At 50.5% G+C, this 26842-nt stretch overlaps 2 protein-coding genes across 5 annotated transcripts; one reads left to right on the forward strand and one right to left on the reverse strand.

Moving 5' to 3' along the window:
* The first annotated feature begins 1610 nt into the window (after window positions 1-1610).
* Window positions 1611-8851, forward strand: LOC114793482 (synembryn-A). 4 transcript variants are annotated; one of them, XM_028985284.1, is made up of 14 exons: window positions 1611-1782; window positions 2834-3241; window positions 3328-3375; window positions 3940-3957; window positions 4038-4127; window positions 4207-4868; window positions 5467-5602; window positions 5676-5864; window positions 5955-6049; window positions 6179-6329; window positions 6704-6799; window positions 7017-7161; window positions 7487-7763; window positions 8373-8851. In XM_028985284.1, the coding sequence occupies exons 2-14, from the start codon at window positions 3125-3127 to the stop codon at window positions 8500-8502; spliced, it is 2154 nt and encodes a 717-aa protein (XP_028841117.1). In that variant the 5' UTR covers window positions 1611-1782; window positions 2834-3124; the 3' UTR covers window positions 8503-8851. The 4 variants fall into 4 exon arrangements, with proteins under 4 accessions (XP_028841117.1, XP_028841118.1, XP_028841119.1 ...); XM_028985285.1 differs by lacking the exon at window positions 1611-1782 and having other exon boundaries at window positions 2638-3061; window positions 3144-3241; XM_028985286.1 differs by lacking the exon at window positions 1611-1782 and having other exon boundaries at window positions 2639-2996; window positions 3144-3241.
* A 53-nt stretch (window positions 8852-8904) lies between these two features.
* Window positions 8905-26361, reverse strand: prr12b (proline rich 12b). The gene is made up of 16 exons (XM_028985273.1): window positions 25773-26361; window positions 20954-21111; window positions 20701-20862; window positions 15901-20588; window positions 15598-15780; window positions 15118-15192; window positions 13869-14595; window positions 13266-13762; window positions 13036-13152; window positions 12763-12896; window positions 12197-12672; window positions 11608-11724; window positions 11165-11262; window positions 10505-10636; window positions 10006-10101; window positions 8905-9931 (listed from the first exon to the last, which is right to left on the reverse strand). Exons 1-16 carry the CDS (start codon window positions 25853-25855, stop codon window positions 9797-9799), a joined length of 7878 nt encoding a protein of 2625 aa, XP_028841106.1. The 5' UTR covers window positions 25856-26361; the 3' UTR covers window positions 8905-9796.
* Between the last annotated feature and the right edge of the window lie 481 nt (window positions 26362-26842).

Below are 26842 nucleotides of genomic sequence, written 5' to 3' on the forward strand. Positions count from 1 at the left end.
TGCATGTAGATTAAGAAAATAGAATGAAACGTTTTGTCATACACATTCTTACTCACAAAATACCTCCCTTCATATTGATCTCCATGCAATTTTCAGCCTTTCAAAATGGCTGAAAATTAAATAAGTGTGGCTAATATTTGCATTGCTAAAATATAACAAATATATGTCAATGACTGATTTAGAGAAATACCACTTCTTGCCTTTATTTACATTTACATTGGAGATGTGACTAAGTTAGTATTCTGTCATAATAGAAAATTGATTTTCATAATGGAAATAATGATTATTATGAAAATTTCACTTTGTGAGATTGTTTAATATTAATACGAGTTCCCCTAGCCTGTCTATGGTCCTGCAGTAGCTGGAAATGGCGGTAGGTGTAAAGAGTCATTCTGCTTCACTGTTCCAGATGCGGCAGCTCAGACGGTCGGTTCTGGAATTTGTCCCCTTATTACGTCATGAGGGGGAAAGGTTACCTCCCGTTTCTCATGCTTTGTCCACCCAGAGAATTTACCACCCCTCCCCTAAAACATTATCTCCACCGACCGTCATGGCTTTCAAATGTGAAGCATTGCAGTTGCTTGGTGATAGGATGTAAAAATGAGCACAAATAATTTTTTTTTTAGTTTCGTCACTCGAGACTGTAGAACCAATGGTTTGATTTTATTTTTTTCTGTAAGGTGTTGGTGACGTCATTTCTGCAAATGCCCGCTCAACCTCTGTTGGCCGCTCTCCTCATTTACATTTACAGCATTTATCAGACGCTCTTCTCCAGAGCGACTTACAATCAGTAGTTACAGGGACAGGCCCCCTTCTGGAGAGACTCAGGGTTAAGTGTCTTGCTCAGGGACACAAAGGTAGTAAGTGGGATTTGAACCTGGGTCTTGTGGTTCATGGTCGAGTGTGTTACCCACTAGGCTACTACCACCCTCGTCCCGCCCCTCTCTCCTCATTAGCATTTAAAGGTGCAGGACTGGGGAAATCTCGTTGCGGCATTGGATCAAAGTGGCTTTAATTCTGCACCACGGGTAATTTTAAGAAAGTTTAAAAGCCCTGTAGGAGCCTGACGGGTGAACAATGTGACAAAACCAACCCTCTTAGATGCTCAGGTCAAAAGCCATATTTTATTGAGCATACATTGAATAAAGAGACCTAAGAGTGCAAAAACAGTTACATCTTACAGAAACATTATTGTTTTATCATACAGTAAAACGTGCCTTTTATATGTTACAGTAGTTTTGTGTGGTTGTAGTAGTAGAAGTGACAGCACTGCCCGACGATGCCTGTCTTAGAAACCAGGCCGCTGATGGCCTGTGCCCGCTTCCTGTTCTTTGCCATTGCTGTCTCCTTCTTCAGCAGGGGCATCATGATCAAGTCTCCTAGGAAACTAGGTTTGGTGTTTAAATCAACATGCATTCCTTCACTTTCAAATTCAAAGAGGTTCAGGTGGAAAGAATGAAAATCAGCAGTACGAGGCCTTACTGCACAATGAAGCTGAAACCTATTCTGCTTGCATTTGTTAATCAAATCATCAGCCCAGCAGGCAGTTTCTGTACAGTGCACTCTTCTCTTACTCTCGTGTTCTCCTCGGGTGCGTCTTCCTGGTTGGTAGAAGACTTCCTTTGTCTCCACAGACTAGCAGCAGGGCTTCCAGCAGCTGTATCCCACAGAGCCGATGACTCCCCGGGGCTGCACAGAGGCAGTGATGAGCAGCAAGAGATGCCCAGCAAACCAGCAGGGTGGCCAGACACGGACCCAGTAACCTCCGATTGAGAAGACGAGGTAAGACGAGATATTAAGAAAGTTAGGGTTAGAAACCGTAAGAAATCTTCTGTACCTTCGCATACTGCAGCCATTCGGGAAATTGTCTGGTGGTCCAGTGCACAGCCCTTCCTCAGTGTGAGTGCATGTTTCAGGTTTGTATATTAGTCCCACTGTCCATCTCTCTCTCTCTCTCTCCTACCCCGATTTCACGATGAACCCTAATGCACCTCTCCGTCTGGCACAGTACTACAGCCCACCGCTGGTCAGAATATCTTTCTGGACGCTGTTAATCGAATATAATTACACCCCCCTCCAATTGACCTCTTTCACTCTGCATTTATCTGCTATTACATGAGCCCCGGTGCATTTCACTTTCTGTTTTTCACATTCAGCAGTGACAGTAGTCAGCATTCCAAATCTCACCTGCCTCTAAATGACAAACCGAATGAGAATTGCAGGTGTCTTCCTTTGGATAAAAGTGTCTGCCAAGTAAAGTAAAGTAAAGTAAATGTGCCTCTCTGCAGAACCAGAACCAGCTACTTTTGTTCCTCACTTTTAGACGCATATAAAACCAATATAGATCAGTGAAAAAGTGTCATTGTGTTACACTGCAGCACAGCACACGGTGACACAGTAAAACGTGTCATCTGCATTTAACCATCACCCTTGGTGAGCAGTGGACGGCCATGACAGGCACCCAGGGAGCAGCGCGTGGCGACGGTGCCTTCATCAAGGGGACCTCAGTGCCACCGTGGCGGTTCGGGATTAGAATCTGCAACCTTGTGGCTACACGTTCACTTCCTTACCCTCGAGGCCACCACTGTCCCCAACGTGCAGCTGGATGTTCTGCCTCTAAACCATAATCGCCCTGGTTTCACACCGTGCCACGGTGTTCTGCAGGTGTTCTGCTGAATAAAACAGCTTACAGAGCTGAGAAGGCTCTGGGAGGAGGGGGAGGTTGCATGAAAGGTCATTTCAGGACCTTTGAGGCATCCTACTTCCTATTGGTTAAGTATATTTAAATTGTGGTTTTCTTCCGTACGCATATAAATTCCCGATCTTGCTTCAGGTGGAAAACAAAGTGCCGACTCACTCGCGAAGGACGGGAGGGGTCTGGCGGCGGATTAGATTTGGAAAATGAAGAGCCGGTGCCGGCGGGCTGTCAGATTACGCGCAGCGCAACACACTCACACACATCACACATTACGCAGGCGGAGAGACGGCAGCTACAGGTGAGATCGGAGCAGGTTGCACGGGGAGGTGTTTTGAGGCAAAGTGTGCGATATGTCTTCTGGCGGTGAACGCACCTTTAGTACTTTGTAAGGTCTGATTTATCAGAATTGTTTCGCCTTTTATCTGCATGTGTGTATCTGCATTAGGATTGAATATGGTTGTTAACGTGGAAAGAATCATTCAGTATATCAAACATGGAGACCAGGACAATGTCCAGATACAGCTCGAGGTCTACAACTCTGAGGTATACAGCAATATCCTCAATAACTACTGTATTGAAGTAACTTTACTTGTTCATCGCTTTCTTTGTTTCTCCCTTTAACTCCACAGTTTTCTCAGTGTTTTTTCTTTAATGTGGAAGAAAGAGAAATGAAGAAGGTAAAAATATAAACATTCTTCATGTTGTATTTGTGTGTACTGTATGCCTATCAGTCGATATTTGTGCTAAAAAAACATATATCAGATTATTCAAAAAGGCCCAACTATAAATGAAGATTCAGAGATTTTCACGAGGTATGAGCCATAATAGTCAACAACAAAATTAATAAAGGTTTACTTTACTTAATTAAATTACTAATTTGATTAAATTTACCATTTACCGTTAGCATGTGTGTGTGTTATGAACGTGTGTGTGTGTCTCATATTGTGTTGCCTCAGCAGTATGTAAGAATGCTGGTGCAGATTAACAGCAGCTATTAGTGTAAACCGTTCTCATCCAGCAGTGCTCATCCTTATCCCTCTCCCCTGCCCAACACTCATCCCTCCGTCCCTCCGTTCCCATCGACTCTGTCCCCTGTCCCCTGTCCCCTGCCCGGGTTACATAAAACAGCGCATTACTAAAGATAGTAGGCAGATTAACGCACAGCGCCGCTTCTCATGGAGCAGTGGTGTTAATAATCCGCTCCTCTCCTGCCCATCTAATACCTGCCGGCCCGGGCGCAGCAACTGGAGCTGGAGGAGGTAAAACCAACCTTCTCATACATATGGCCAAAAACCCCAAAACAAGGGGACTGTATCTAAATAAAGCTGTGCCTTCCTAGTTCCGAAGGAATAAATTCCGAGATCACAGTCCAGACGTGGACTCTGATCTAAGTGACACTGAAGACGATCCCGATCTCATACAGAGAAGGGTATGAATTATTCTTTTTACACACACACACACACACACACCCTGCAGACTACATGTTATCATCCTTTCTCTCACTCCAGAGGCTGGCAGCGGCTTTGATGTGGTTCATCAGAACTAAGCTGCAGCCCCAGGTTTTGAGGGCGTGTCTCCGCACACTGCGCATCCTCTCCCGGGACCGCCTGGCACTGGCGCCCTTGGAAACAGACGACGCCCTAATGACCTTTGCCCACCTCGGGGGTCTGACCTCCCTGCCCATGACCTCAGATGCCAGTGAGGGGCAGGAGTACGGGGTTGATCTACAAGAGGCGTGGTTCCACGAGGGAGGGACGACGTCAGCTGGATCCAACGACGCTCAGAATCGCTGTAACGTATCCAATCCTAACAGCGAAAACGCAAGCAGCGGCGCGGCCAGAGGCGAGTCCGACATGGACACCCAGAGCAATGGCTCCCTGAGCAGCACCGATTCTGCCTGCAGCGCCCCGGCCTGCGTCCACGATGGCGCTTGTCGCACCACAGATCCCTGGGATGGCGGCCACGACTGCGCTTTGATGCATTTTGAAGTCCACGGTGGCAAATGTGGGAACAGTGTGCTGGAGCGCGGAAAGAGAGATGTCAGAGGGGAGAGGGACGAGGAAGAGGAGGGGAGCGATGATGTGGAGGTCTGGAGGAAGGAGGCCATGAAGGCCCTGTGCAATGTCATCTACAACAGCCAGAGGGCGCAAGAGAGGGCCAGCGCTCTCAGGTGAACCCCCACCGCCGCCGAAGGACTCCTCATAAATTAGCTTATCAAGTCATTCTGACTGTTTTAGTGAATGACAGCTGCAGCACTGCAGTTTAAGGCCAACGTTTTTGCGCCATGCGGTTTCAGGACAAGCTGTGTTAAGCACAGCTTTGTTGATGCTCCTGAACATAAGCTGTAATGCTAATTGTTACCCTAACCTGTGTTACAAGGTCTGAAGCTGCAGGCGTAGTATGTGGTTACATATAGTAACATATAACTCTGGGGAAAGTGGCACCATGGCAATTTGAAGCGGCAAATTATGAGTTGCTTGGCTGGGTAAAACATTGGCTTGCTTTATTCAGCTTTATACAGCTGGTAGTAGTCTGATAAATGCCGTAAATGTAAATGTAAATACAGCAGATTTAACACAACAATGACAGGCATTTGCCATTAAGGTGGATGGGACTAAAAGGTTTAATGCAACCAGACAGTAGGGGGCGCTAGACCTGTTGTGGTTTCATGGCTTGTCTGTGTGATATTCAGTCAAGGATTCAGTCATAATCGTCTTAGCCTTGAAACACGAGATCATTAAGATCACGTTCGGCACATTTTTTTTCAGGCTGCTGTCTGGACTCTCGGAGCGGTTGAAGAAGGAACTCGACTCTCCGTTGCCCCCTGCTGGTCAGTTCTACGAGCTGCGTTTGCTATTCCTGCTGACGGCCCTGAGGCCGGAACTAAGGTTACAGCTTCAGCAGGTGAGGGAGCGAGGGAGAGAATAAATATTTCACTTTTCTGACAGGAAGGCTAACCAATAGGCTTCCCCTTCAGGAGAGGGGCGTGTCCTTGTTGACCTCTGCCCTAGAACAGTGTCTGTCAGTGAAGTGGATGGACGTAAATGAGGTCCAGTCAGACCCAACAGCTCCACCAGTCCGTAAGGAAGTCTCGGAAAAAGCTGTTGAGATTCTGAAGACGCTGTTCAACGTCACTCACGACGCTCACCGGAACGAGCCGGACGAGGTACGTCACTCCAGTGCCGCAGTCCGTGAGCCTTAAAAAATCATAAAGTTCTTATGTGTTTCTTTCTTTCTTTCTTTCTGCCCTGTCCAGGAAGAATGTGCTCTCTACCGCCGCCTGGCCGCAGTGCTGCGCCACTGCATGCTTTTGTCCTGTGAGGGAGAGGAACTGGATGTTGAGCTGAAGGGGTGAGAGAGGGAGAGCAAAGCCACTCGTTCGACCCAGTCAGAAAAGTGGACGGCCTTTGTTTATAAGAGATGGCGTGATTAGTGCCGGTCCGTCGCGGTAACGGCCCCTGTCGGCGATCCCCCGTGCAGGCACGCGGTGAACCTGCTGTCCGCCCTGCCCCTCCAGTGTCTGGACGTCCTGCTGTCTGGCCGTCTGTCGACGAGCTCCGTCGAGTGGGAAGGCCTCAACATGGACTGCGTTCGCTCCCTGCTGCAGTTCTTGGAGAGGCGTCTGGATGCGGTGAGAGGAGGGGGGGTGAGAGGAGATGGCATGGAAGTAGAAGAACCGGAGCAGAGAGGGGTGGAGAAATGATGCAGTGCTTATGAAACTCAGACCTCTGATTGTAGTGTAGCGTTGGAGAAGGACAGGTTGCATTTCCAAATGCGAAACCTCTTGCTGCTGTGGCCAGACAGATTTATTATGCTAAATGACCTCCAGTTACTAGTAAAAGACATACACGATTGTCTCATGAGTGACACGCACAAAAATAATAAAGGCTTAATAATGTGTTGGTAACAATATTAGTAATGGCAATTATTATCATTTGATTTTGCTTGATGTTTTATGTGCACATGGTCGCACCTGTAATAATGACATTGTCCTGTGCATCGAAGGGCCATAAGCTGAAGGAGAAACTGACTCCTGTCCTGAACCTGCTGACGGAGAGCAGCAAAGTCCACAGGGGGACGCGACACTACCTCAAACAGCAGGTAAATCTGTCAGGACGATGAACAGCAAACACGGGACCGTTCGGCCACGCGGGGGCGCCAAACGCGCGCCCCCAAAGTTATATAATATTACATGACATCCAGCCGATCATGATGAAAATGAATGCACTAGTAACGTAGCTGCATGGAAATTGGCGTGAACGTTTGCCACGAGAATCATGGCGTATTCCCCGATGTCCTGATATTCCCCCCCCTCCAGATCCTGCCGCCACTGAGAGACCTGAGCCTGAGGCCTGAGCAGGGCACCTCAGTACGAAGCCGGCTTGTCAGGCTGATGACCCACGTGGACACGGACATCAAGCACTGTGCTGCCGAACTGCTGTTTGTGCTCTGCAAGGAGAACGGTATAAAACACGACACAATAAAATATTGGAACGCTGTCTACATTCACGATGATATCGCAATACTGTGGAAATTAGATCCATTGGCCCAATCAAAACGCTTTTTTTTAGACAACACCCTGTATAAGTGCCTTTAATTCCTCTCTTTATTCAATGCAAACTTCAGTATATCAATACTGGAAACCAGTGTGTTGAAAATCTATCACCAAAAAGAAGTAGCATGACACATGGCAATATACATTTTTTTAGGACAGATTCGTAGTAATCGTGAAAAGTTGAAACACAACGTGTGATTTCCTTTGTACCTGTGCGGCGGTGGTCGGAGCAGTGCGGCGTTTTGTGAAGTACACCGGGTACGGGAACGCCGCGGGCCTGCTGGCGGCGCGGGGCCTGTTGAGCGGGTGTGGCCCTTATCACCAGTCGCAGTACTCCAGCGACTCCGACTCCGACTCCGACACCGAGGAGTACCGCCATGCGAAGGGGCGCATCAACCCTGTGACGGGGCGCGTGGAGGAGGAGCAGCCCGACCCCATGGAGGGAATGACCGAGGAGGAGAAGGAGGCGGAGGCGCGTAAACTCATCTGGATGTTTAACAGACTCTCCAGGTGTGTATGTCCCGTCTCCCGCACCACCCTCCAACCACAGGGCCAGTCTGTCCCCATCAAAACTAACTGGTTCATGTCAGTCAGATCTGTATCTGTAGATCCAGTCCAATTCTGGTGCATCTTGAAATGATGGTTAAATGTCATTTACTTTCATAATTTAATTACATTTTTTTTGTCAGTAGTGAAACTAATGAACGGGCTTTCAGGAAGGGACTAATCTAAAAGTGTAAAACCCACAAATAATCCTCATTAAAAAGTGAAAGTGGTAATCATTTTTAGAAGAGCTGGGTATTGGTCTCTCTCTCTCTCTCTCTCCCAACTCTGATCTCCTCCAAGCAAATGTCTACAGATGGAGAACAATAATGTATTGGTGCTCAGAGAACAGTAGAACAGATTGATGAAGATTTTAGCACAGCACCGTATGCTATACTATTTCTTTCCGCAATACAGCTTTTGAAAAGCATCTTTACACTCAGCACTTGGCTGTTGGTGAATTTTTAAAATGAATTTTGCAAAACCAGAGACAGTAGTGGTTAAAATGGTTCTGACATTTGAGTACGAGTTGCTGGCTTTGCCTCCAGAATTTTTGACATTATTTGTTCCTGTCAGGGATAAAATCATCCAGCCCATGGGAGTGACAGCAGAGGGCCGCCTGGCACCGCTGTACGTGGAGCAGAGAGTACGCCCCCTGCAGGAGCAGATCCGCGAGGAGGACAGCGAGGAGGACCTGGATGAGTGAGCTGACGGGCGACGGAGACCACGGCCACCATCAGCTCCAACCCCAGACCCCCGTCGTCACGCTGACCTCCGCCACGCTTTCAGCATAATAGTGCTTCTCACAGTAGGAGGGGCGAGCATCACCAGAGACAAATACTCCAGCATCGTCACCATGGTGATGTTGCCATGGCAACAGGGCATGTTGTTCGGCACATTCCAGATTGGAGGATGTCGGCACAGAGCGACACTAAAGCCGCTTTCTCTCTCTCTCCCGCTGAATGAAAGGAGTATTTACTGTTCATGTATTCTTCATTACTGCGGTCCGCTTTCACTTATCCACACATCTCAAAAATAAAATCATTTTAAACCTCTTTCCTGGGTTTATTTTCACATGTCAAATCCATTGTGTGTCTCGTCATCTTCATAATTTTAATGTTTTTTATTTGCTGTTGTCAAATACAGGAAGATCCATGTACAGAAAGGAAAGGGAATTAGACTTGCGCGACTGTACAATATTTACAGACGGATAAAATGAACAGATAAACCTCAAAATAATAATTAGCATAATAACAAACAACTGATAAAAAAAAAAAAAGACATTTGTACACTTAAAAAAAACGATACAACTTTCGGTCACGCTTTCTTTCAGAAAACGAAGACGCGCCTTCCTTTCTTTTCTCCTCTTTTCTTCTCTCGGTGTCTTTTAAAGAACAAACAGAAAGAACACGTTTTAATTAGCATAAATACACTTCCCCCGCCCCCCGAATTCTGCTTTTAATAACACAGACAGAAAAGAATGACATCACACTTTCTGAATAAGCCCCACCCCCTTGGCCATGCCCCGCCCCAATTTGTTTGGGGACAGGAAGAGGGGTGGGTGGGCCATTTCATGTTCACCCATTTAAAACATTATTATTTAAAATAATAACAGCAAAGTGCCCCGACCGATGGGGATACTCGTTAAAAATGTCCTTGTATAAATAATACAAATCATAATTATTATTACAACATATTTATATATGTAAGATATGTTTGTGTGGAACACTGCTGTCACGCCTCCCCCCCCGCTCCGCTATTCTCCTCTCAGCCCCTCGTTTCATTCTCATTCACCACGAGAAGCTCCATGGAATTAAAAAAAAAGAAAAAAAAAAACTGGAACGGGGAGGAAAGAAAGAAAGAAAAAAAAAAAACATTTCAAGTGAATTCTGAATTCTTTAAAAATGCTTCTCCTCCGGCTCCTCCTCGTGGGAGGAGTAGGCTGGTCCAGAAGGTCCCCGCGAAGCTCGGCTCGGCTCTCGGAGCTCCGGCCTCCGCCCTCAGGCCTTGGTGCTGAGCGTCAGCAGCTCGACGAAGGAGTTGAAGAGCGTCTCCAGCCAGCTCTGGTTGGCCATGCACTGCTGCACCACCTCCTCCTGGCCCGGGTCCTCGGCTGCCTGCTCGATGCTGTCGGTCTGAGGGCGAGAGGCGGGGGAGGGGCGGTGAGACGGAGAAGCGGGAGCGGAGAGGGGAAGGTGGCGGCGCTCACCTCTTTCTTGCAGTGCAGGAAGGTGTGGTATTTGTAGTGATGGAGGGAATGGTAAAGACTGTACATCCGACAGGCCTCTGTAGACAACTTCAGATCCTGCAGGAAGAATGGATGAACACGACGTATTAAAGAGGTTCTTATTTAATCAAATATAAATCAATAAACTGTATTACTACTGCATATCAAAAATAATACATAATAATAATGTATTTTAATACAACATTGAAAGCAGTCATATTTGCTATACCGATTGTTTATATACTTCTTGTTTTATATGGACAGGTAGCTCACAAAATTAGAATATTACCTACGACCAATCAAAAAAAGAATATAGAAAAAAAGTGTCTAAATTTGTAAAACTTGGCTGAAATACTAATAAAACTGTGTAATTATTTAAGCACTGCATTACAAATGTATATATATTGCACACTATGCTGCTTGTAAGGGAACAAATCGAGGCGGTTAAAATAATTCAGTATAATGCTTTTTCGGTTCTTGCCTGTTGTTTGGGAATACTCCTTTTGACCCTGTTGAGGGTCTTGCGGTTGTAACCCTCCCCACCCAGGTGTACTCGGACCGCCCCCGAATCCAGCGGGTCCGCTGTGATCTGAGGGTACATGTGCAGGTACTCCTGTAAACAGAAAAAAAAAAATGTAAAAAACGAGACCTAAGCGGCGGACGTCAGAGACGGTTGCAGCTCCAGTCGGAGACTGTATGTACGAGATGACCGCTGATGAACGTGGCCAGCAAGTGTGTATATATAGCAGCCAGGATCTGGCCATTTCAGGTAACCTCCACACCACCCTGGCACCTATAGAGTCGTGAGTGAAGTGGAGGTAACCAGAGTCATCGCCGAGTGCAACGTTGCCATGGCAACGTTCCACATTCGTAAGTGTAAAGTAGCGATCAACCCCCCACCTTCCCCTTCCTGAAGCTGGAAATCTTACAATATATCAAGAAAAAAATTATATAAACACAAACGGAAATGAAATATAATGAAATAGAATTTTAAAACATTGAACGTGTGCAGATTCGGCCCCACCTTCTTCCTCACAATGGGGCGGCCTCTTCAAAAACTCCGTTCATTTTTATTATTTGGAGTTTTATCCTTTAGACATTCATCTTCTGCATCTGAACCTTGTTGAGGCTGGAGATGTACCTGGTGTTGAGAACTCATGTTGACTCTCCTCAGCAGCCTCCTCTTCTGCTCATTGAGGATGCTGTCGATCTTTCTCATGGGTGGGAGGTACAGCTCGTCTGCAGGAGAGAGATTTGCATCATTTACTTTTTGGGGGCGTTCCTTTTCCATTTCACCGTGTGCTCAAGATTTTTTTTTCCTTTTTAAGAATTTCAGGAAATTAGAAATTAATTTATATTTAATTAATAATTAATTCTCCTAATTTACCACCAAATTTCCCACAAGCAGGCGATGGCGAGGAGTCTTATGATTCATTTCATTATTTAAATACAAATAGGTCCCCCCAATGCTAGGGTACGTATTTGCATGATGATGATGATGCGTTGGGGGCAGGTCCTCTTTTCCAGGTCTGGTTTGTGTAATTCTGCCGGGATGCTGCCGATCTTGACAGTTTTGAATCTCACCATTGGTGTCCTCCAGTGCTTGGATCATGTCGGGGTCCAGTGCTGTGCTGACGAGCATCTCCACATAGCTGCGGAACATCTCGCGCATCGCCCGGCTGTTCATGCCGCGTACCGCTACTGCGGGAAAAACACGACCACCACAAACAGGCAGCCATCACAAACTGGTCAGTCAATATCCTGCCATTTGGCAGACACCCTTATCGTATCAGTTGTGACAGGACAGTCCCCCTGGAGTGTCTCGCTCAGGCACTCTGTGGTCTTCTGCTTCACTAGGCCACTAGCACCCCATTTTCAATTAATGTTCTTGGCCAACATTTTGTTTGACAAACATACATGGTCACATTTTTGGCAGATTTAATAGTTTCTGTACAAAAATCAGGCAATAATGGTAACTAATTATTAATGTACAGACTTTATATTGCCCCCTTGTGGCCCCCCAAATGCTACAAGTCTAAACTAAAATAGATTCATTTAATAGATTCAATAAATTAATTAATATTCGGCAAATGTTCATCATCATTTATCAATATTTTATGAGAGTTTGTTGAATGTACACCCATTCAAAATGGTTTATTTCTGATCAACTCACGTTCATCCTCGCTGGGTGGGTCAGGGGAGGAGTCAGAATCAGAGGAGGAGGGCACTTCCTTCAGCCACTTCTTCCTCTTCTTGGGCGGAGGTTCTGCCTTGACTTTGACTGGGCGTGCGCGGGGAGGTCTCTCCACCTTCTTCTCTCCAACTCCTCCTCTCTTGTCCTCCTTCGTCCTTCCCCGCTCCGCACCCGCACTCCGCCTCTCCACCCTCTCCTGGGTGGGCGGCTGGAGCTTCTTCTCTCGTTCTTTTTCCTTCTCGCGCTCCCGCTCTTTATCCCGCTTCTCCCGTTCCCTTAGCTCCCTCTCCTTCTGATCCTTCTCCTTCTTCTCCCTTTCCCTCTGCTCCTTTTCTTTCTGCTCCCGCTCTTTCTGCTCCTTCTTCTCCCTCTCCCGCTGCTCCCGATCGTCTCGCTCCACCCTGGGCGGAGTCTGGCTGCGGGTAAGGGGAGGCGGCTTGGTGAGGGACTGGCGCCTGTAGGGAAGCAAGAGGGGTTTATGGGGGGGGTCACACGGGGTCAGTGCATTCATAAAAACCGGCTGAAATGGAAAGGGAGGTAGATACCGCAGCGTGAGCCCCTGCCGATGCCACGGCTTCCGCGAGCAAACGCGCACGTAATCCTTCTTATTGACGTTCTCCAGGAATTTCACGTAGAGGCGCTGGTACCGGATCTTCGCGTCACCAAAATACCCCAGGTACTGTGACAATGAGAGGACAGGGGGGGGAGAATTGGAGCTATTCATAATAATCCAAAGAATCCAACTCTATATGTATTGAATATGGAATTTATTCGTTACAAATGAGCACATTCGAATCTTTTTGGACTCGCACACTCACATTGCTGGTGGCACAGAACTGCCGTTGGCCATCTTTGATCTCGGGGGTGAACTTCTGCAGAAGGGCCTTCTGCACCCGCCATATCGGAGGCGGCTCCCGGCCTGTCTGCAAGGCCAGCTGTGCAGGTGGGGAACATGTTCATAACAAAATACTGACGTTCTGCCAATCGTTCGCATAATTACATGAACTTTAAGTAAAAAAAGAACACATCTAAGGAACGTTTTTGTTACCTTAAGAGTGCCGATGTCCTCAGTCCGCACCACGAACTCGTCCCGCTCCCTGAAGATGCCCTCTCCTCCACTCTCGCTGTCCTCCTCCTCGCTCTCGCCGGCGATGGCGGCATTGGCCTGCTTCTTGGCCAGGTGGAGCGAGGTTATCTGGGACACCGGTGCGTCCTCGGGCGTGGGCGGAGTCGGCGGGGACGGGGCCGGCTCTGGCGCGGAGGGAGGAGGGGAGGGCGCGAGCGGGGGCATGTACTGGGGAGGAAGTGGAGGGGGCGATGGCGAAGGGAGGGCCGGGGGTTCTGGGCTGGGAGGCGGGGAGTGAAGTGGCTCCTCCCCTGCTGACGCCGGCTGCTCTGAGGCCGCCTCTTCCTGTGTCGGGAGCGGAGACGGAAGCGAGAGGGAGGGTGGGGGCAGGGGGGAGGGAGAGGAGGAGGTTGGGGGAGAGGGGGAGAGAGATGGGGGGGACGGTGGGGCAGGAGCTGGTGGCGGCTCAGATGGAGAGTCTAAAAAAGGAAACAAATAAAAAAAAATAAAAAAATGTAAATATCACTGCGTTGGTTGGCTTTCTCGTACTGGCGTGAAACTGAACTGGGCGCCAGTTGAACTCACCATCGACCTTGGGAGGACCCAGCACCTCATAACTGGGCTCCAGCTCCAGGTCTGATCTCCTCTCTTCCACACTTTCCTCCTGTCTCAACCGGTCCTCCTCTTCCTCCTGCATCGCCGCGACAGCTTCGTCCTGCTGCTCCGCCTCTTCTGAGGTCTGCGTGTCGGTTGGCTGGCTCTCTTGAGACGCAGACAGGGTGTGCATCTCGTCCTCCATCGGTTCAGACATAATATCAGCAACAGGCTGGGGCTGAGCCAGATGTGGTGGTGGGGTGATGGGTGTGTCATGGATAGGGGGTGGGGACGGGCTAGAAGTGGGCGGGGCAGTCACAAGGCTGTGAGGGGTGTCGTAAAGGGCAGATATGGCCGAGGAGATGCTCTTCTGAAGGTCCTGGTTTTTGCTGACGGAGTCCTCCTCGTCCGAGGAGAAGGACGGCAACGTCTCCAGGTTCCTCTTCAGTTCCTCATCCAGGCGCTTACAGGGGCTGGGGCAGCTGCTGAGGCCCAGGCCCCCCTCCCCCTCGCTCTCCCCAAATGGTGGAGGTGGGGGCGGGGGAGGTGGGGGCGGTGGGGGTGGGGACAGCGGTCGGATGCCTCCTTTCACAGACGAGGTGTCTGAGGCTCCGGCACCTGAAAGTGACCCAGGGCTTGGTTGCTTCTTCCCCGTTTTCAGGAAGTCCAGAAAGGAGGCCATGAAGCCAGACTTCATCTCTTGAGACTTGTCTTCCGACTAAAAGAGATTAGCAACATAAAAAACTGAAGAGCGTGGAATACATAAACAGGTTGCACAATAAGATGCAGCCAAAAGGGGAAAGATGACAATCGAATTTATTTCATTGGATTGTTTTTTTTTTTTTGTCCAGCACTCCACTGCTCGCACAGGTTTGCCTGCAGAGGCAGTTCACCTGACTGGACAGCAGGGGGCCTTCAGGATGGTTACTATGATTGAATAACCATGGCAACAGCTGCCTTGGCAACAGCGAGCTCTTGCTCCCTTTTATTGCATTTTTTAAGGACCAAGTCATCACAGCGCTGTCAATCAATCGAGGCCCAATCTCCATATCGCCCTCTTGTGGACGTTAGTATTCATCCACAGACGCATGAACTAACAAAAACACACAAGAGCGTAACATCAGGAAATGATGTTCGAATTTTGAAACTCCCTTTGTCCTTCTGCGCTTATCTCCTCCAAGTGGGTACTGTTGGCCTAAATAAATAATGAAATATGTGCCACGGCGATCCGTCGTCTCACCGAATTGGACAGCTTCTGCATTGCAGCCCAGCCCTCTGGGGTCATCTGCTCGTCCATGTCCCTTTCCCATGCCATCTGTGAAGGAGATACAACAAGCACATCTCTACACGGTTCATCCAGCATTTCCTGTTTCCTCCCTGGGCTCTACCTGTTGCTGTAGCAACAACCTTGTTTTACCATAGCAATCAGATTCTACCATTTCACCGTTTCTGAGAATCAGGCACAACGTCCTTTGTCTGTACAAGTATAAAAGAAGTCCTGTATATTACAACATTTAAGTGTCATAAAAACAGTGTGGCTAATTGTCACAATTCTGTCCAATTACCTGCACCCAAATACACACAAATTAAACCTCTAATTGCCATCAATGGAACCTAAAAAAGGGTTTGAAAGAAACAGCCAGGTCATCTGAGGAGACCTAGACAGCTGTGGTTGCATATATTAACTTTGGGCTGGCCATGAGATTGTCATGCTTCCTACCTCTGGAGCTTTCTGTTTCATTTTATCTTGGTTCCTGTTCATGTCCAACACCGGGCCAGGGCTAAGACCCAGAGAAGGAGCCGAGCCCACCGAGCCATCAGAGAGAACTGGATCGTTGCTGGAGAGAGAGTCTGTCCTCAGGAAAGTATCAGTAGGGGGTACAGAGGGAACAGGGAGCTTAATCTAAGAGAGAAAGGGGTGGGAACAACAAAGTCGTCAACGGTAAGGTGGAACGGAAGGAGTTCATTCCCATGCTACTTCCCGCATCATAACCTAAAACCACTACATGTTACCTATTCTTACCTTTATTGGCCTTATTGGTTCTTGGTGCTGAGGATGCTGCTGCTGCTGCGGTGCATGATGCTGATGCTGATGGAGGTGCTGTTGTGGATGTTGTTGGTGCTGTAGGTGCTGCTGTGGGTGCATGTGTTGCTGTTGTGGTTGGTGGTGCTGCTGCTGCTGCTGCTGTGGATGATGGTGCATGTGCTGCATCTGTGTTTGCATGTGTGTCGACTGATGATGGTGGTGCTGCTGTTGCTGTTGCTGCTGCTGCTGAAGGTGTAGGTTCTGTCCGTCCATATTTGACCTTCTGTCTCTGTGAATCTCTAGCATTGGGTCCTCCTTCCTACCCCTCCCCCTACCACGACCACGCCCTCTTCTGCTCTCACCACCCATAGCTCCCATCAGCCCTCTGCAATAAGGGGGCTCAGGAAGTGGGCGGATACGAGGTCGACCTCTGGGTCTTGGAGGACCTTCCCGTTTGGGCTTAGTGGGCTTCCTGCCACGTTTCTTTGGACCATCGTGGGGCAGGAGTTGTGGAGGTGGGCCAACAGAGGAGTAGCCAGAGGGGTGACAGAAGTCCAGGTCACCCATCAGTGGACTTAGTGCACCTGTGCTGGACCCAGCACTGGACTTACGGCAGCTGGAGACAAGGTCAGGGAGAAGGTCTGGGAGACGGCGGCTGTTAAGTCGAATGTCAGCGGGGACGTCTGCTTTATCTTCATCGTCTTCAAATTCATACTCCTGGGCATAATTCTTCTTCGGCTGGGACTGCGTGTTTGGGTCTCGTCTCTGCTTGAGCAGATGGAAAGAGCTCGTTTTCAGTAGCTTCTTTGGCCGAGAAGAACAGAAGATTGGGGATGTCAGTCCCCCGGTACCAGACGCTCCTCCCATACCAGGACCACCCATTACCTTGTTTCCAGTGCTATTAGCGCCAGGACCAGCTCCCCCCATCCCAAGGCCAGGAGTCTGAGACTGAATCAGACCCAGTTGCTCGGTGTTGACGGTTGATGGGAGCTCATGGGTCTTTAAAGAGTCCAGGTCAAGGTGCATAGTGCTATTTCCAGATTCTGAAAGACTGTGACAGTACTGCCCATATCCTTGGTCATCATGGTGACCCATCATGTCATAGCCACCACCTTGCCCCCCGCCAGCCTTCACGGTGTCCATGCTGTCCTGCCCAGTTCCACGACTCTCAGAGGTGCCATCATGGCCAACTTCACCAGTGCCAGCCCCACCTCCTCCAGCACAAGTTGATTTGTAGTCATCCGAGCAAAACATGTCCTCCATTCCAGGAAAGAATGACCGGTCTTCATCCTGAAGCAGTGAGTCTGGGAAACAGATGGAGGTCAGGGGCATGAACCTCTGCTGCTGCTCTCTCTGGTTCTGACTGGCTTTGCCCACAGGACTTGTGGTATCAAACTGGTGTTCCTTCAGCTGGTTTAGCTGAGATTGGGAGAGCTGAGGCTCCGGCTCCCTTGGCTGAGGCTGGGCCTGTTGTTGAAGTGGGCCTGAGGCTGGCTGCATGTGGTGGGGGTGCTGGTGTGCCGAATGGGAGTGGTGAGGGTGGGGCTGCTGTTGGTGGTGGGGATGGCCGTGTGGGTGGTGAGTGGTCATGTGATGTGGAGTCATGTGGTGGGAGGGAGTTGACAGGCCCAGGTCAGGCTCGGAGAGGAAGTCTTGCAGATCAGAGGCTGCTTGCTGTTGATGATGCGATTGGTGATGCTGAGCCATCCTATGCTGTTGATGGTGGTGATGGCGTTCAGCACTGCCAGCATCTCCGGCTCCAACCGACCCAGAGCCAACCCTCTCGGCTCCCGTGCCCTCTCGCCCATTGGTTCTAGAGAGGGAGCGCTCCAGCATGTCAAGTGGAGAGACCGTGTTCTGGCTAGCCTGGCTCTGGTCACGCTGGGCTCCACGTCCATAGTGAGAAAATTCATACTCTTGGCCATAGTTCTTCTTGGCTTGGGACTGAGAGTTTGGATCTTCTAAGGACTGTGACTGAAGTTGGAGTTGCAGCTGAGAAGTCTGAGGTTGAGGGTCCACTCCACCTGGTCCACCATCCCCTGAACCTCCAGTTGGCCCCATCATGGCTTGCTGATTGATTGAATGTTGCGTTTGTTGGGATGTTTGCTGGGCCTCCATCTTGTTTCGAGTGGTGTGGGAGAGAACTGATTGGAGGAGGTGTCCTTGTTGAGGCTGCTGAGGCTGATCAGGTGAAGAGTCCATGAGCGACATTGTAGGTTGGGACTGCCGCTGCTGAAGGTCTGGCGTTTTCCTCATGTATGGCAAATCTGTAGCGTCCTGGGTTTTCTTCATTTCCATGTGGGTGTGAGACATGGCGTGTGGATGGGAGTGCTGGGAGTGCTGTTGGTGGGTTGTGTGTGAGGTGTGGTGACCGTGTGGGTGTGTCTGGTGGGAGTAAGGATCCCCTCTACCATAATGCACCACAGAGCTAAGGGAGTCATGTTGGTGAGGGTGTGGTGCGTGCGAGTGAGTGTGGGAGAGTGGGTCAGCGTTGCTTCTACCACCATTAGCTCCCGCTCCTGCCAAGACTCGGTCATTCTTTGTCTGTTGTTGTTGCTTCTTTAAGGACATCTCCAGTTGACTCTCCAGGCCTCCACCTGCACCTGCGGTGCCTGGGGCAGCATTACTGGTGGCACTGTTGGTGCGAATCACACTCTGGAGGTGATACCGCTCCTCAGACACTTTGTTCACCTCGTAGGCAGATAATCCCTTACCCCCGTCTCTTGTCTGGCTCACAGATTGAGATTGCGGTTGCTGCTGAGGGGTCACTTGCGGGGGTGGCTGTGGGTGGTGTTGTGACGGGTGGGGTGCAGGACTCTGAGCATGCAGCAAATGCTGAATAAGAAAGTCATCATCATCGTCATCCTCCTCTTGGGATCTTTCTACACCAAGAAGATCAGAGTCGGCCTTCGGCTTGGGAGGGGTTGGGTGATACGACTGGGACTGGGGAGGACCTCGGGTGTCAGGGTAGCCTTGTGGGGAGGAGAGGAACTGAGGTGAGAGGACTGAGGAGAGGTACTTGTTACCGCCGGCTCCCCCAGGCGACTGTGAGGGACGTGTGGGTGCAGGAGAATGTAGTCCAGGACGAATTATTCCAGAATTGCTCGAGGGGGAAGGACTGGAATCAGGTAGGTGGTAGGAGTTTCCTCCGCTATTTCCAACAGTGCCTCCTCCACTGCCACCACCTGAACCTCCTCCCGTTCCTCCTGAGCTGCTACCTCCAGCACCCGAGCCAGCTCCATTCCCTGCTGACCCTGCTCCTCCTGCTGACCCCATTAGCGCAGGAGAGTTTCCTGGGCCCCCATAATTTAATGAAGGGCTTCCTGCTCCACCAAGTGACGAAGAAAGAGAACCATAACCAGAATCTGCCCCATATACCACCTCAGCCGAGAAGGATCGTCCTGTTGTTCCCAACCCCCCGTAACCCTTCCCTGGACCTCCAGTTCCAGCGCTAAGGTCTTGGGCTTGAGGAGAACTGAAGCCACCATAGGGTTGTGGGAGGTGGGAGGTTGGAGGCTGGCTTGGGGAGTACGACTGGGGCTGTTGCTGTGGGGGGGTTTGGCCTGGGAGACCTACAGAAGAGGGTTTAACAGGAGCCACCGGTGACCCATAAGCAGAAAGGCATGGCTTGGGAGGTGGCTGTTGGACTGTGGCAGACGAGACGGGCAGAGGTGGTGGCGGGGGTGGAGGAGGTGGGGGTGCTGACTGGGGTGGGGGCTGCTGCCTGGACGGGGCAGAGGAGGAGCTGGAGGAGGGGTTGGGGTTGGAATTGGAGGAGGATGAAGAGGATGAAGAAGTGGAAGAGGCAGAGGGAGGAGTGTGAGGGGTCCGTGATGACGAGGAGCCTGAACTTGACGAAGAGTAGCCACTGCTTGAACTGGAGCTCTTGCTCCCCTTGCTCACGCCTCCACCGGAGGCAGATGAACCAGATGTAGAAACTGAAGAGGAGGTAGAAGATGTGTAAGGGGTTTGTATGGAGGGCCGGTAGACCTGCTCTGATCGCGTAGAAGGTTTGGGGTCAGAGGATGGACTCTGGTCACCCATAGGGCTACAGGACACTCCACTATGGCGATGGTGTGACATCTGCTGGTAACTTGAAGCCCCACAACTCAGGTAATGCTGCAGGGGATGAGGAGCAGAGGAAGAAAGCTGAGACTGGGCTGGCGAAGGGCGCTGGTAGTGCTTGATCACGCTGTCCTGTCGGGGTATGGTTCTTTCCTGGGACGGTGGCTGGGGTGGGGCAGGTGCGGAGGAGAACACCGAGGTGTTGTACAACTGGGAGGACTGGTCCTGCAGCTGCGAGGAAAGCAGATTGAACTGGGGAGGGGGCAGATGGCGCGTAGATGAGGTGGAGGAGGCCTGCGATGGTGGCCCACCGGTGGGATCCTGTGTTCCCCTGTATGCTGCTGCTCCCTGGGAGGACAGCAGGCGATCAAATCCCAAGCTGGACTGGGACGGTGTCTTGATGTGCAGTAAAGGATCATGGGGAGAAAGGAGGCCATTAGATGTGGGGCTAAACGTAGGAGTGTCTTGCAGAGAAAGCGATGGGGTCACCCCAGGGAAGGAGCGGCCGGAGAATGAAGCTGGATGCTGATAAGCTGACAGTGCTGAGGAGGAAGGGAAAGATCCGGAACCGGGTAGGGCACCAGAGATGAACAGTTCAGCTGGCGCTGGAGTATGCATTGCTACACAAGAACAGGAAGGTAGAAACAGACGGCAAAACAGAAACCATCAATGTAGAGTCAAAGAGGCAAATACGTTGCGGTAGCATGATCGACGGGCAACTGTGAGGCTTACCAGTCTGCCATGAGGGTGTTCTGAACTGGGAGAGAAGGGAGGAGGCCGAGGGAGGTGCCTGCGGGCCCCGCGACTCCAGGGCAGAGATCAGATTCATGACAGATGCATCGGGGCCAGAAGGGCTGGCATGGTGCAGCCCAGTGTCGAACAGACCCGACAAACCTACGTACATAGAATCATGCGGTATTAACACATCATCCGATTCTTGTGGAAACGTAACATGTGCGTGAGGCACGGCACAACAGCCGCTTACCCAAGCTCCGCCCTGCAGCCCCCCATGCTCCACTCTGTCCTGAGCTTCCTGGGTGGTGATTGGTGGCGTAGCCCTGCAGGGGGTGTGGCGTAGCATACGCTTGCCGATGGAGAAGCTCTGAGTCTGGGTGGGAGGACCTGGAGCTCCCATATACCAGACTAAATCAGAGAGACGGAGAAATATGTTCAGTTTTATCTAGGAAGACATTCAGGATATCCAGATGAAACCAACGTTGCAATATTCACCAAGCATGTTTTCTCTACCATAATTTACAGGTCTAATGAACACACTTTTGAAGGACTTGTTGCCATGATGCTGCAATAGCCATAGGATTTGCAGAAATAAAACAACAGGCCAAAGACATCTGCCAAAGTATCTCTGATCTCCTGGTGGCATGTAGTTAATTCTGAAACCCAGTCCCATCAACACAGCACATCCATCAGTACAACATTAAGCATGAGGTCCCGTCTCCTCCCAGAACCACAACCACTACACCACCAAACACACACATAAATTCAAGCATTCTGATTAGCAAAGTACGTTCGCCATCTTCAGAGTCTGTTACAGGTGACATTTTTTACTGGTCAAATCATCCATAACTGTGAGATTATGGATATTAAAAAAGGTCCCGATACTGGATTTAATATAGCATATTTTATTTCAGCCCTTACATCATAACAATGTTATTAATAGAATATAAACCCCCATGGCGCACATGAGACGCAGTCCACTAAACAAACCGCTGGTGTTACTGGCCTCTTATCCCTCCAGATAGATTAGCCTCTTAATCTGCCCAGTGTCCATATCCTTACTTTCCCCTCATCCTTCACATTAGCGTGCACCACAGGATCCCCTCTTCTCATTACAGGTGTGCTGGAAGCATGCAGTCCAGTCCACATGTTGAGCTAGATGACTAACATGGCCTTCATCTTGACCTTAGTCCAGGAAAACAGCAAATAGGCCACACATTTATCACAGACGGGATCTTCGGAATCACAGGACCATCTCCATTTACATTACATTTACAGCATTTATCAGACGCCCTTATCCAGAGTGACTTACAATCAGTAGTTACAGGGACGGTCCCCCCCTGGAGACACTCAGGGTTAAGTGTCTTGCTCAGGGACACAATGGTAGTAAGTGGGATTCGAACCCGGGTCTTCTGGTTCATAGGCGAGTGTGTTACCCACTAGGCTACTACCACCCTTCTACTACTACCATCTCCAGCTTGCCAGGGACACACACACAAACATTTCGGAGCACAAATGGTGCATTTTATTGTTTTGTTTTTTTTCTTTCCAGGCTATTTGAAATGCAAGGGTCTCCGGGGACCGTAACAAGGTTTGAATGGTAACACCCCCTTCAAAACAGACCAGGCAATGGTGAATAGCGAACACTGAGGTGAGACACAGCGGTCTCATTGATAAAATCTCCCCCGAGCCTTTAGACTCCATTAAGACACCCTTCCCCATACTTCTGGCCTTTTCCCTGACCACAGCTCAGTTAAGCGTGCGCACACGCACACACACACACACACATACACACCAAGGTTTCAATTTTTTTTTTTTTTTTTTAATAATAAAAAATAAAAACATATTCTAGGAGAGCTGGCTGACCAGCGAGAAACCAGACTGGGATTCTAGATTAGGTTATGTATTATATATATTTTTTTTCATTTAAAATGTTTATTGAAGATTCTGTTGCATGATTGTGATCATTGAGACTCGGTATTCCGAATCCTTCTGGATCATAAAACAAGCCAGGTAATTACAACAGGTCACAAAATAACGATATACAATAAACCACCGAGACATACGGTGAATTCGCCCTGCAGAACGGCAACTTCTGCAGGAACTCCCTCCGTCCATCTTGTCTACTGTACAGGAAGATGAAGAGAATTCGGGATCTTTTCTTCGTCTTCCTGCCGCGTACCCCCCTTTCGTTGGCCGACCCCTCTTTCCTCCTCTCAGCACTGCACACCCTGCGCCTTCCGACACTCCTCATGCTTCTTCCTCCCGAAGGACGGGCCACCGGATGAATTAGGGACCCTCGGCGCTCCCTCGGTTACGTTGTAAGCGTCGTAACGGGTACGAAACTGACCTCTATTCATCTCCAGTCGCGTCACAGAACCAATCTGTGACCCCTGCAATCGGGTTCGGGGTCACGTCATTTCCACATCAGAGTTCAGGCCTAGCGAGCTGGGAACTACGCATCTCCGGAATTCTGAATTACATCCAACACCGGTTACTGCACCACACGCTAGGCAGTGGTGGCCTAGTGGTGAAGGAAGCGGCCCCGTAATCAGAATCCCGATCCGCCAAGGTGCCACTGAGGTCCCCTTGATGAGGGGACCGTCCCCACACACTGCTCCCCGGGCGCCTGTCATGGCTGCCCACTGCTCACCAAGGGTGATGGGTTAAATGCAGAGGGCAAATTTCACTGTGTGCACCATGTGCTGTGCTGCTGTGTATCACTTCACTTTAACAACATCGCCACATTTACGTACACGCGCTTTGTCATTACTTTCGTGCGCATCGCATCGCTGCATTTGCTGTGATATCTGGTACCTGCAACATGTCACTCATCATTTCCCCGGTGCAAGACACGCAACGTTTCAGAAAATCGTGAACTAGTACTCGTACAAGACATCAGCGCTGCAGAACAAGTCCTGCGGTTTTAAACCGAACGTTATTTGAGGGGTGTGAGAGTTTTTGTTTTTTAATAAATCGATAGACGTGGCATTGGTTTTGATGAATAGCTCAATGGCTTTTAATGAGCACCCTGAAAAACAGGACCCCAAAATATGTCTAGTCCGTAGGGACGGTGTCGTATTTCTGCGTATTGAACTTGTCGACCTGAAGCCATCTTTTCCACGCTTGATTATGTATGCATATAAAATAAAAAATAAACAAACCACACCCGCCGTACAGCGTGCGTCATGACGCCAGACTCCCGGGCCCGTGACACGTCTGGCCGGGACGTGCGGTCACCTGTGGAGCGCAGGCACGCCTCCCGGAGACTCGTAACGCATGCACGCGTGCATGAAGGCATGTGCATGGTTCATAATGCATTGAAGCAGTAAAAATGCATGCGTTGACCACGCTGATAGTGGGCTGAGGCGATGGCATACCCCAACCTGGAAATACATTTACGGCATTTGTCAGACGCCCGTATCCAGAGCGACTTACAATCAGTAGTGACAGGGACAGTCCCCCCCAGGAGACACTCAGGGATAAGTGTGTTACTCAGGGACACGATGGTAGTAAGAGGGGTTTGAACCTGGGTTACCCACTAGGCTACTACCACCCAATTAGCCAGGCCCCGCACCGACTTACGACACTCGGGGCGCGTGAAAGGGAACGTGAATTTGTGATGTGGCATTTTACGACGGCGGGCCACGGTGCACGTGCCAGGAGGCGCAGGGATGACTCAGGAGAGCCTTCCTCGTCGCCGTAGCGGCTCGTAACGCCACCGGCTCTGCAGAGATGCCCTTGACTCGGGAAACACGGGCGCGAAGCACCCAGCCTCAGCATCGGCAGCAGGTCACGTTCGCAGCCAGGACGCTCACGGTGACAAGGTGCCACCCTGACGCCTGTTGATGCATCTGCAGCGTCCCTCTTATTGTTTAAAACCTAATACGTGCTCGGCCCGATGTGCGTGGACGTCCTTCTCCTGTCCAATAACAGAGGCAACACACACACACACACACCGCTTCTGCGCCGAAGACGCACGCGCGCGCGCACGCACGCGTTTCCCGCACTGTACAAAGATTGATTCGGTTGTCATGGCGACAGGGCCACGTAGCGACGTAGACGGGGCGCCCTTCGAAGCCGCGGTCCCGTTCCGAAGCGGAACGCGTCACGCGTGGGGCCTAAATTCACGCGGCGTTCGCGGCGCGTCCGACGCCGCCGCCGCCGCCTCCTCCTGCGTCAACCTTCAGCCCCCCGACGCGGCCTGCTGGCGGCCGGCGTGCATGGGTATGCCTCCCCACGCCAGCGCGAAATTAAACACGATGGTTATACTCCCCCCCCCCCGCACACACACACACACACACACACACACATCCGTCCGTTCTTTATTTCCATCGTCACCTTCATGGTCTTTTTTTTTTATTGATTTATTTTTAATAATAATAATTTCTTGGAGCGTCCGCATCCACGTCAAACGTGACGATGCTAAGATCGCGGTGAATGTCAGGACGCGCGGCCCGCGTTATTTTCGGCCCTTCCCGTTCTCTCTCTCTCTCTCTCTCTCCCTTCTTTATAACGCAACCGGGACACGACGTCGCGCCGCAGTGGACGCGGAACGCCGACAGGCCGCGGCGTTCCTGCGGAGGCTCGGCGTTAGCAGCGGCGGCGGCTAGCGTCAGAACGCACCCCGACTTCCGCGCCGTGTCAGCGCCCCTTCACTCCCCGGGCGCGTCGTGCGCGTAACGCCGCGTTTTCGTGGCATTTTTTTATTATCATTAATTTTTTTTTACTATTTATTTTTTTTTGCATAACACGCTAGCAGGCTGGCTAGCAGGCTACATTCTCCATCCCATCCCCCTTCTTCTCGCCCCTCTCTCTCTCTCTCTCTCTGCCCCCCTCCACCTCTCTCTCTCTCCTCTGTCTCCGTCTACCTTCCGTATCGAGCATTAACTCTCAATCGCATTCCACGCATTTTCGAGACGCCCCCCCACCACCCCGCGTCTCCCTCTTCCTTCCCCCGGCCGCCGACCGTGACAATGCCGGCGGTCGGTACCTGGACCGGGGGCTAACAATGCGGCCGGGGGAAGGGGGCTCGGCGGCGGCCGGGCATTGTTGCGGGGAGCCCCTACCTTGCCTTCGCGGACCGCTCGTAACTCCATCCCGTCCCGGCGCCCAGGTCCCCGAATCCTGCTCCAGGGTAGTTCCTATCCATTAAAGTACGGCGACGGAGAGGAAGAAGGGGGGGGGGGGGAGATGAAGATGGAGAGATACGAGGAGAGAGGGAGGAGGAGGGGAGGAATATCCTTTAAAAAAGAAAAATTAAAAAAAAAAATCTTCTCCTAGCGCCACCGATCGCCTTTTTCCTCCGCGCCTGGCGTCTGTTTATCTCTCCCGTTTCACAAGCAAGTCCTCAAGAATGGGACCAGCTTAGAGGGGGAGAGGAGGGACAGAGGGAGGGAGGGAGAGAGAGAGAGAGAGAGAGAGAGAGAGGAGGGGGAGATGGAGGATACGGGAGGAGGAGGAGGGGGGGGGGCTCAGACCAACCACCACCACAAAAATCCGGTTTCTCCTTCTCTCCCTGCCCGCCCCTGCTCCGGCCCGCCGCGCAGCTCGGCGGCGTCTATTGTCCTCCGTGGGCGCAGACGGGGACGGCGGAGCGGCTGGCGCGTCGCGTCGCGTCGCACGGATCCGCGCGGGAGCGGGGAGGGGGCGGCCGCTCTATTCTCGGTGTCGCCGCGCACGGTTTTACACACACACACACACGCACGCACCGATTTTTTTATTATTTTTTTTTTTTTTTAAAGAAACCTCCACAGATCCGGACCGAATGTCCGGTCGGGGCGGGGAGGGCGGCGATTTATTGTCACGTATTTTCTGTATTTATTTATTTATTTATTTTCTCCCCCTCCCGGAGACGCCATTTTTGGAGCGGGAGAAGCGCCCCCCACCTTCCAGCTCCTCTTCCTCCTCCTCCTATATCCCTCCTTTTCTCTCCCCTTCTCTCGCAGACACGCATTTCCTCCAGCAGAAGCCCACATCTCGCCTCGGAAGTCGTGTGCAGAGTCAAAAAAATAAAAAATAAAAACAGGTCACGCAGCACTTTAAGAAAGAAGAGTTTTACTAAAACACACAAATGCGAGACATACAAACGATTCATGAAATCCTGCAAAATGTAGTCATTCCACAGTTGTGTTGCATT

This window comes from Denticeps clupeoides, chromosome 7, assembly GCF_900700375.1.
Source record: "Denticeps clupeoides chromosome 7, fDenClu1.1, whole genome shotgun sequence".
NCBI lineage: Eukaryota > Metazoa > Chordata > Actinopteri > Clupeiformes > Denticipitidae > Denticeps > Denticeps clupeoides.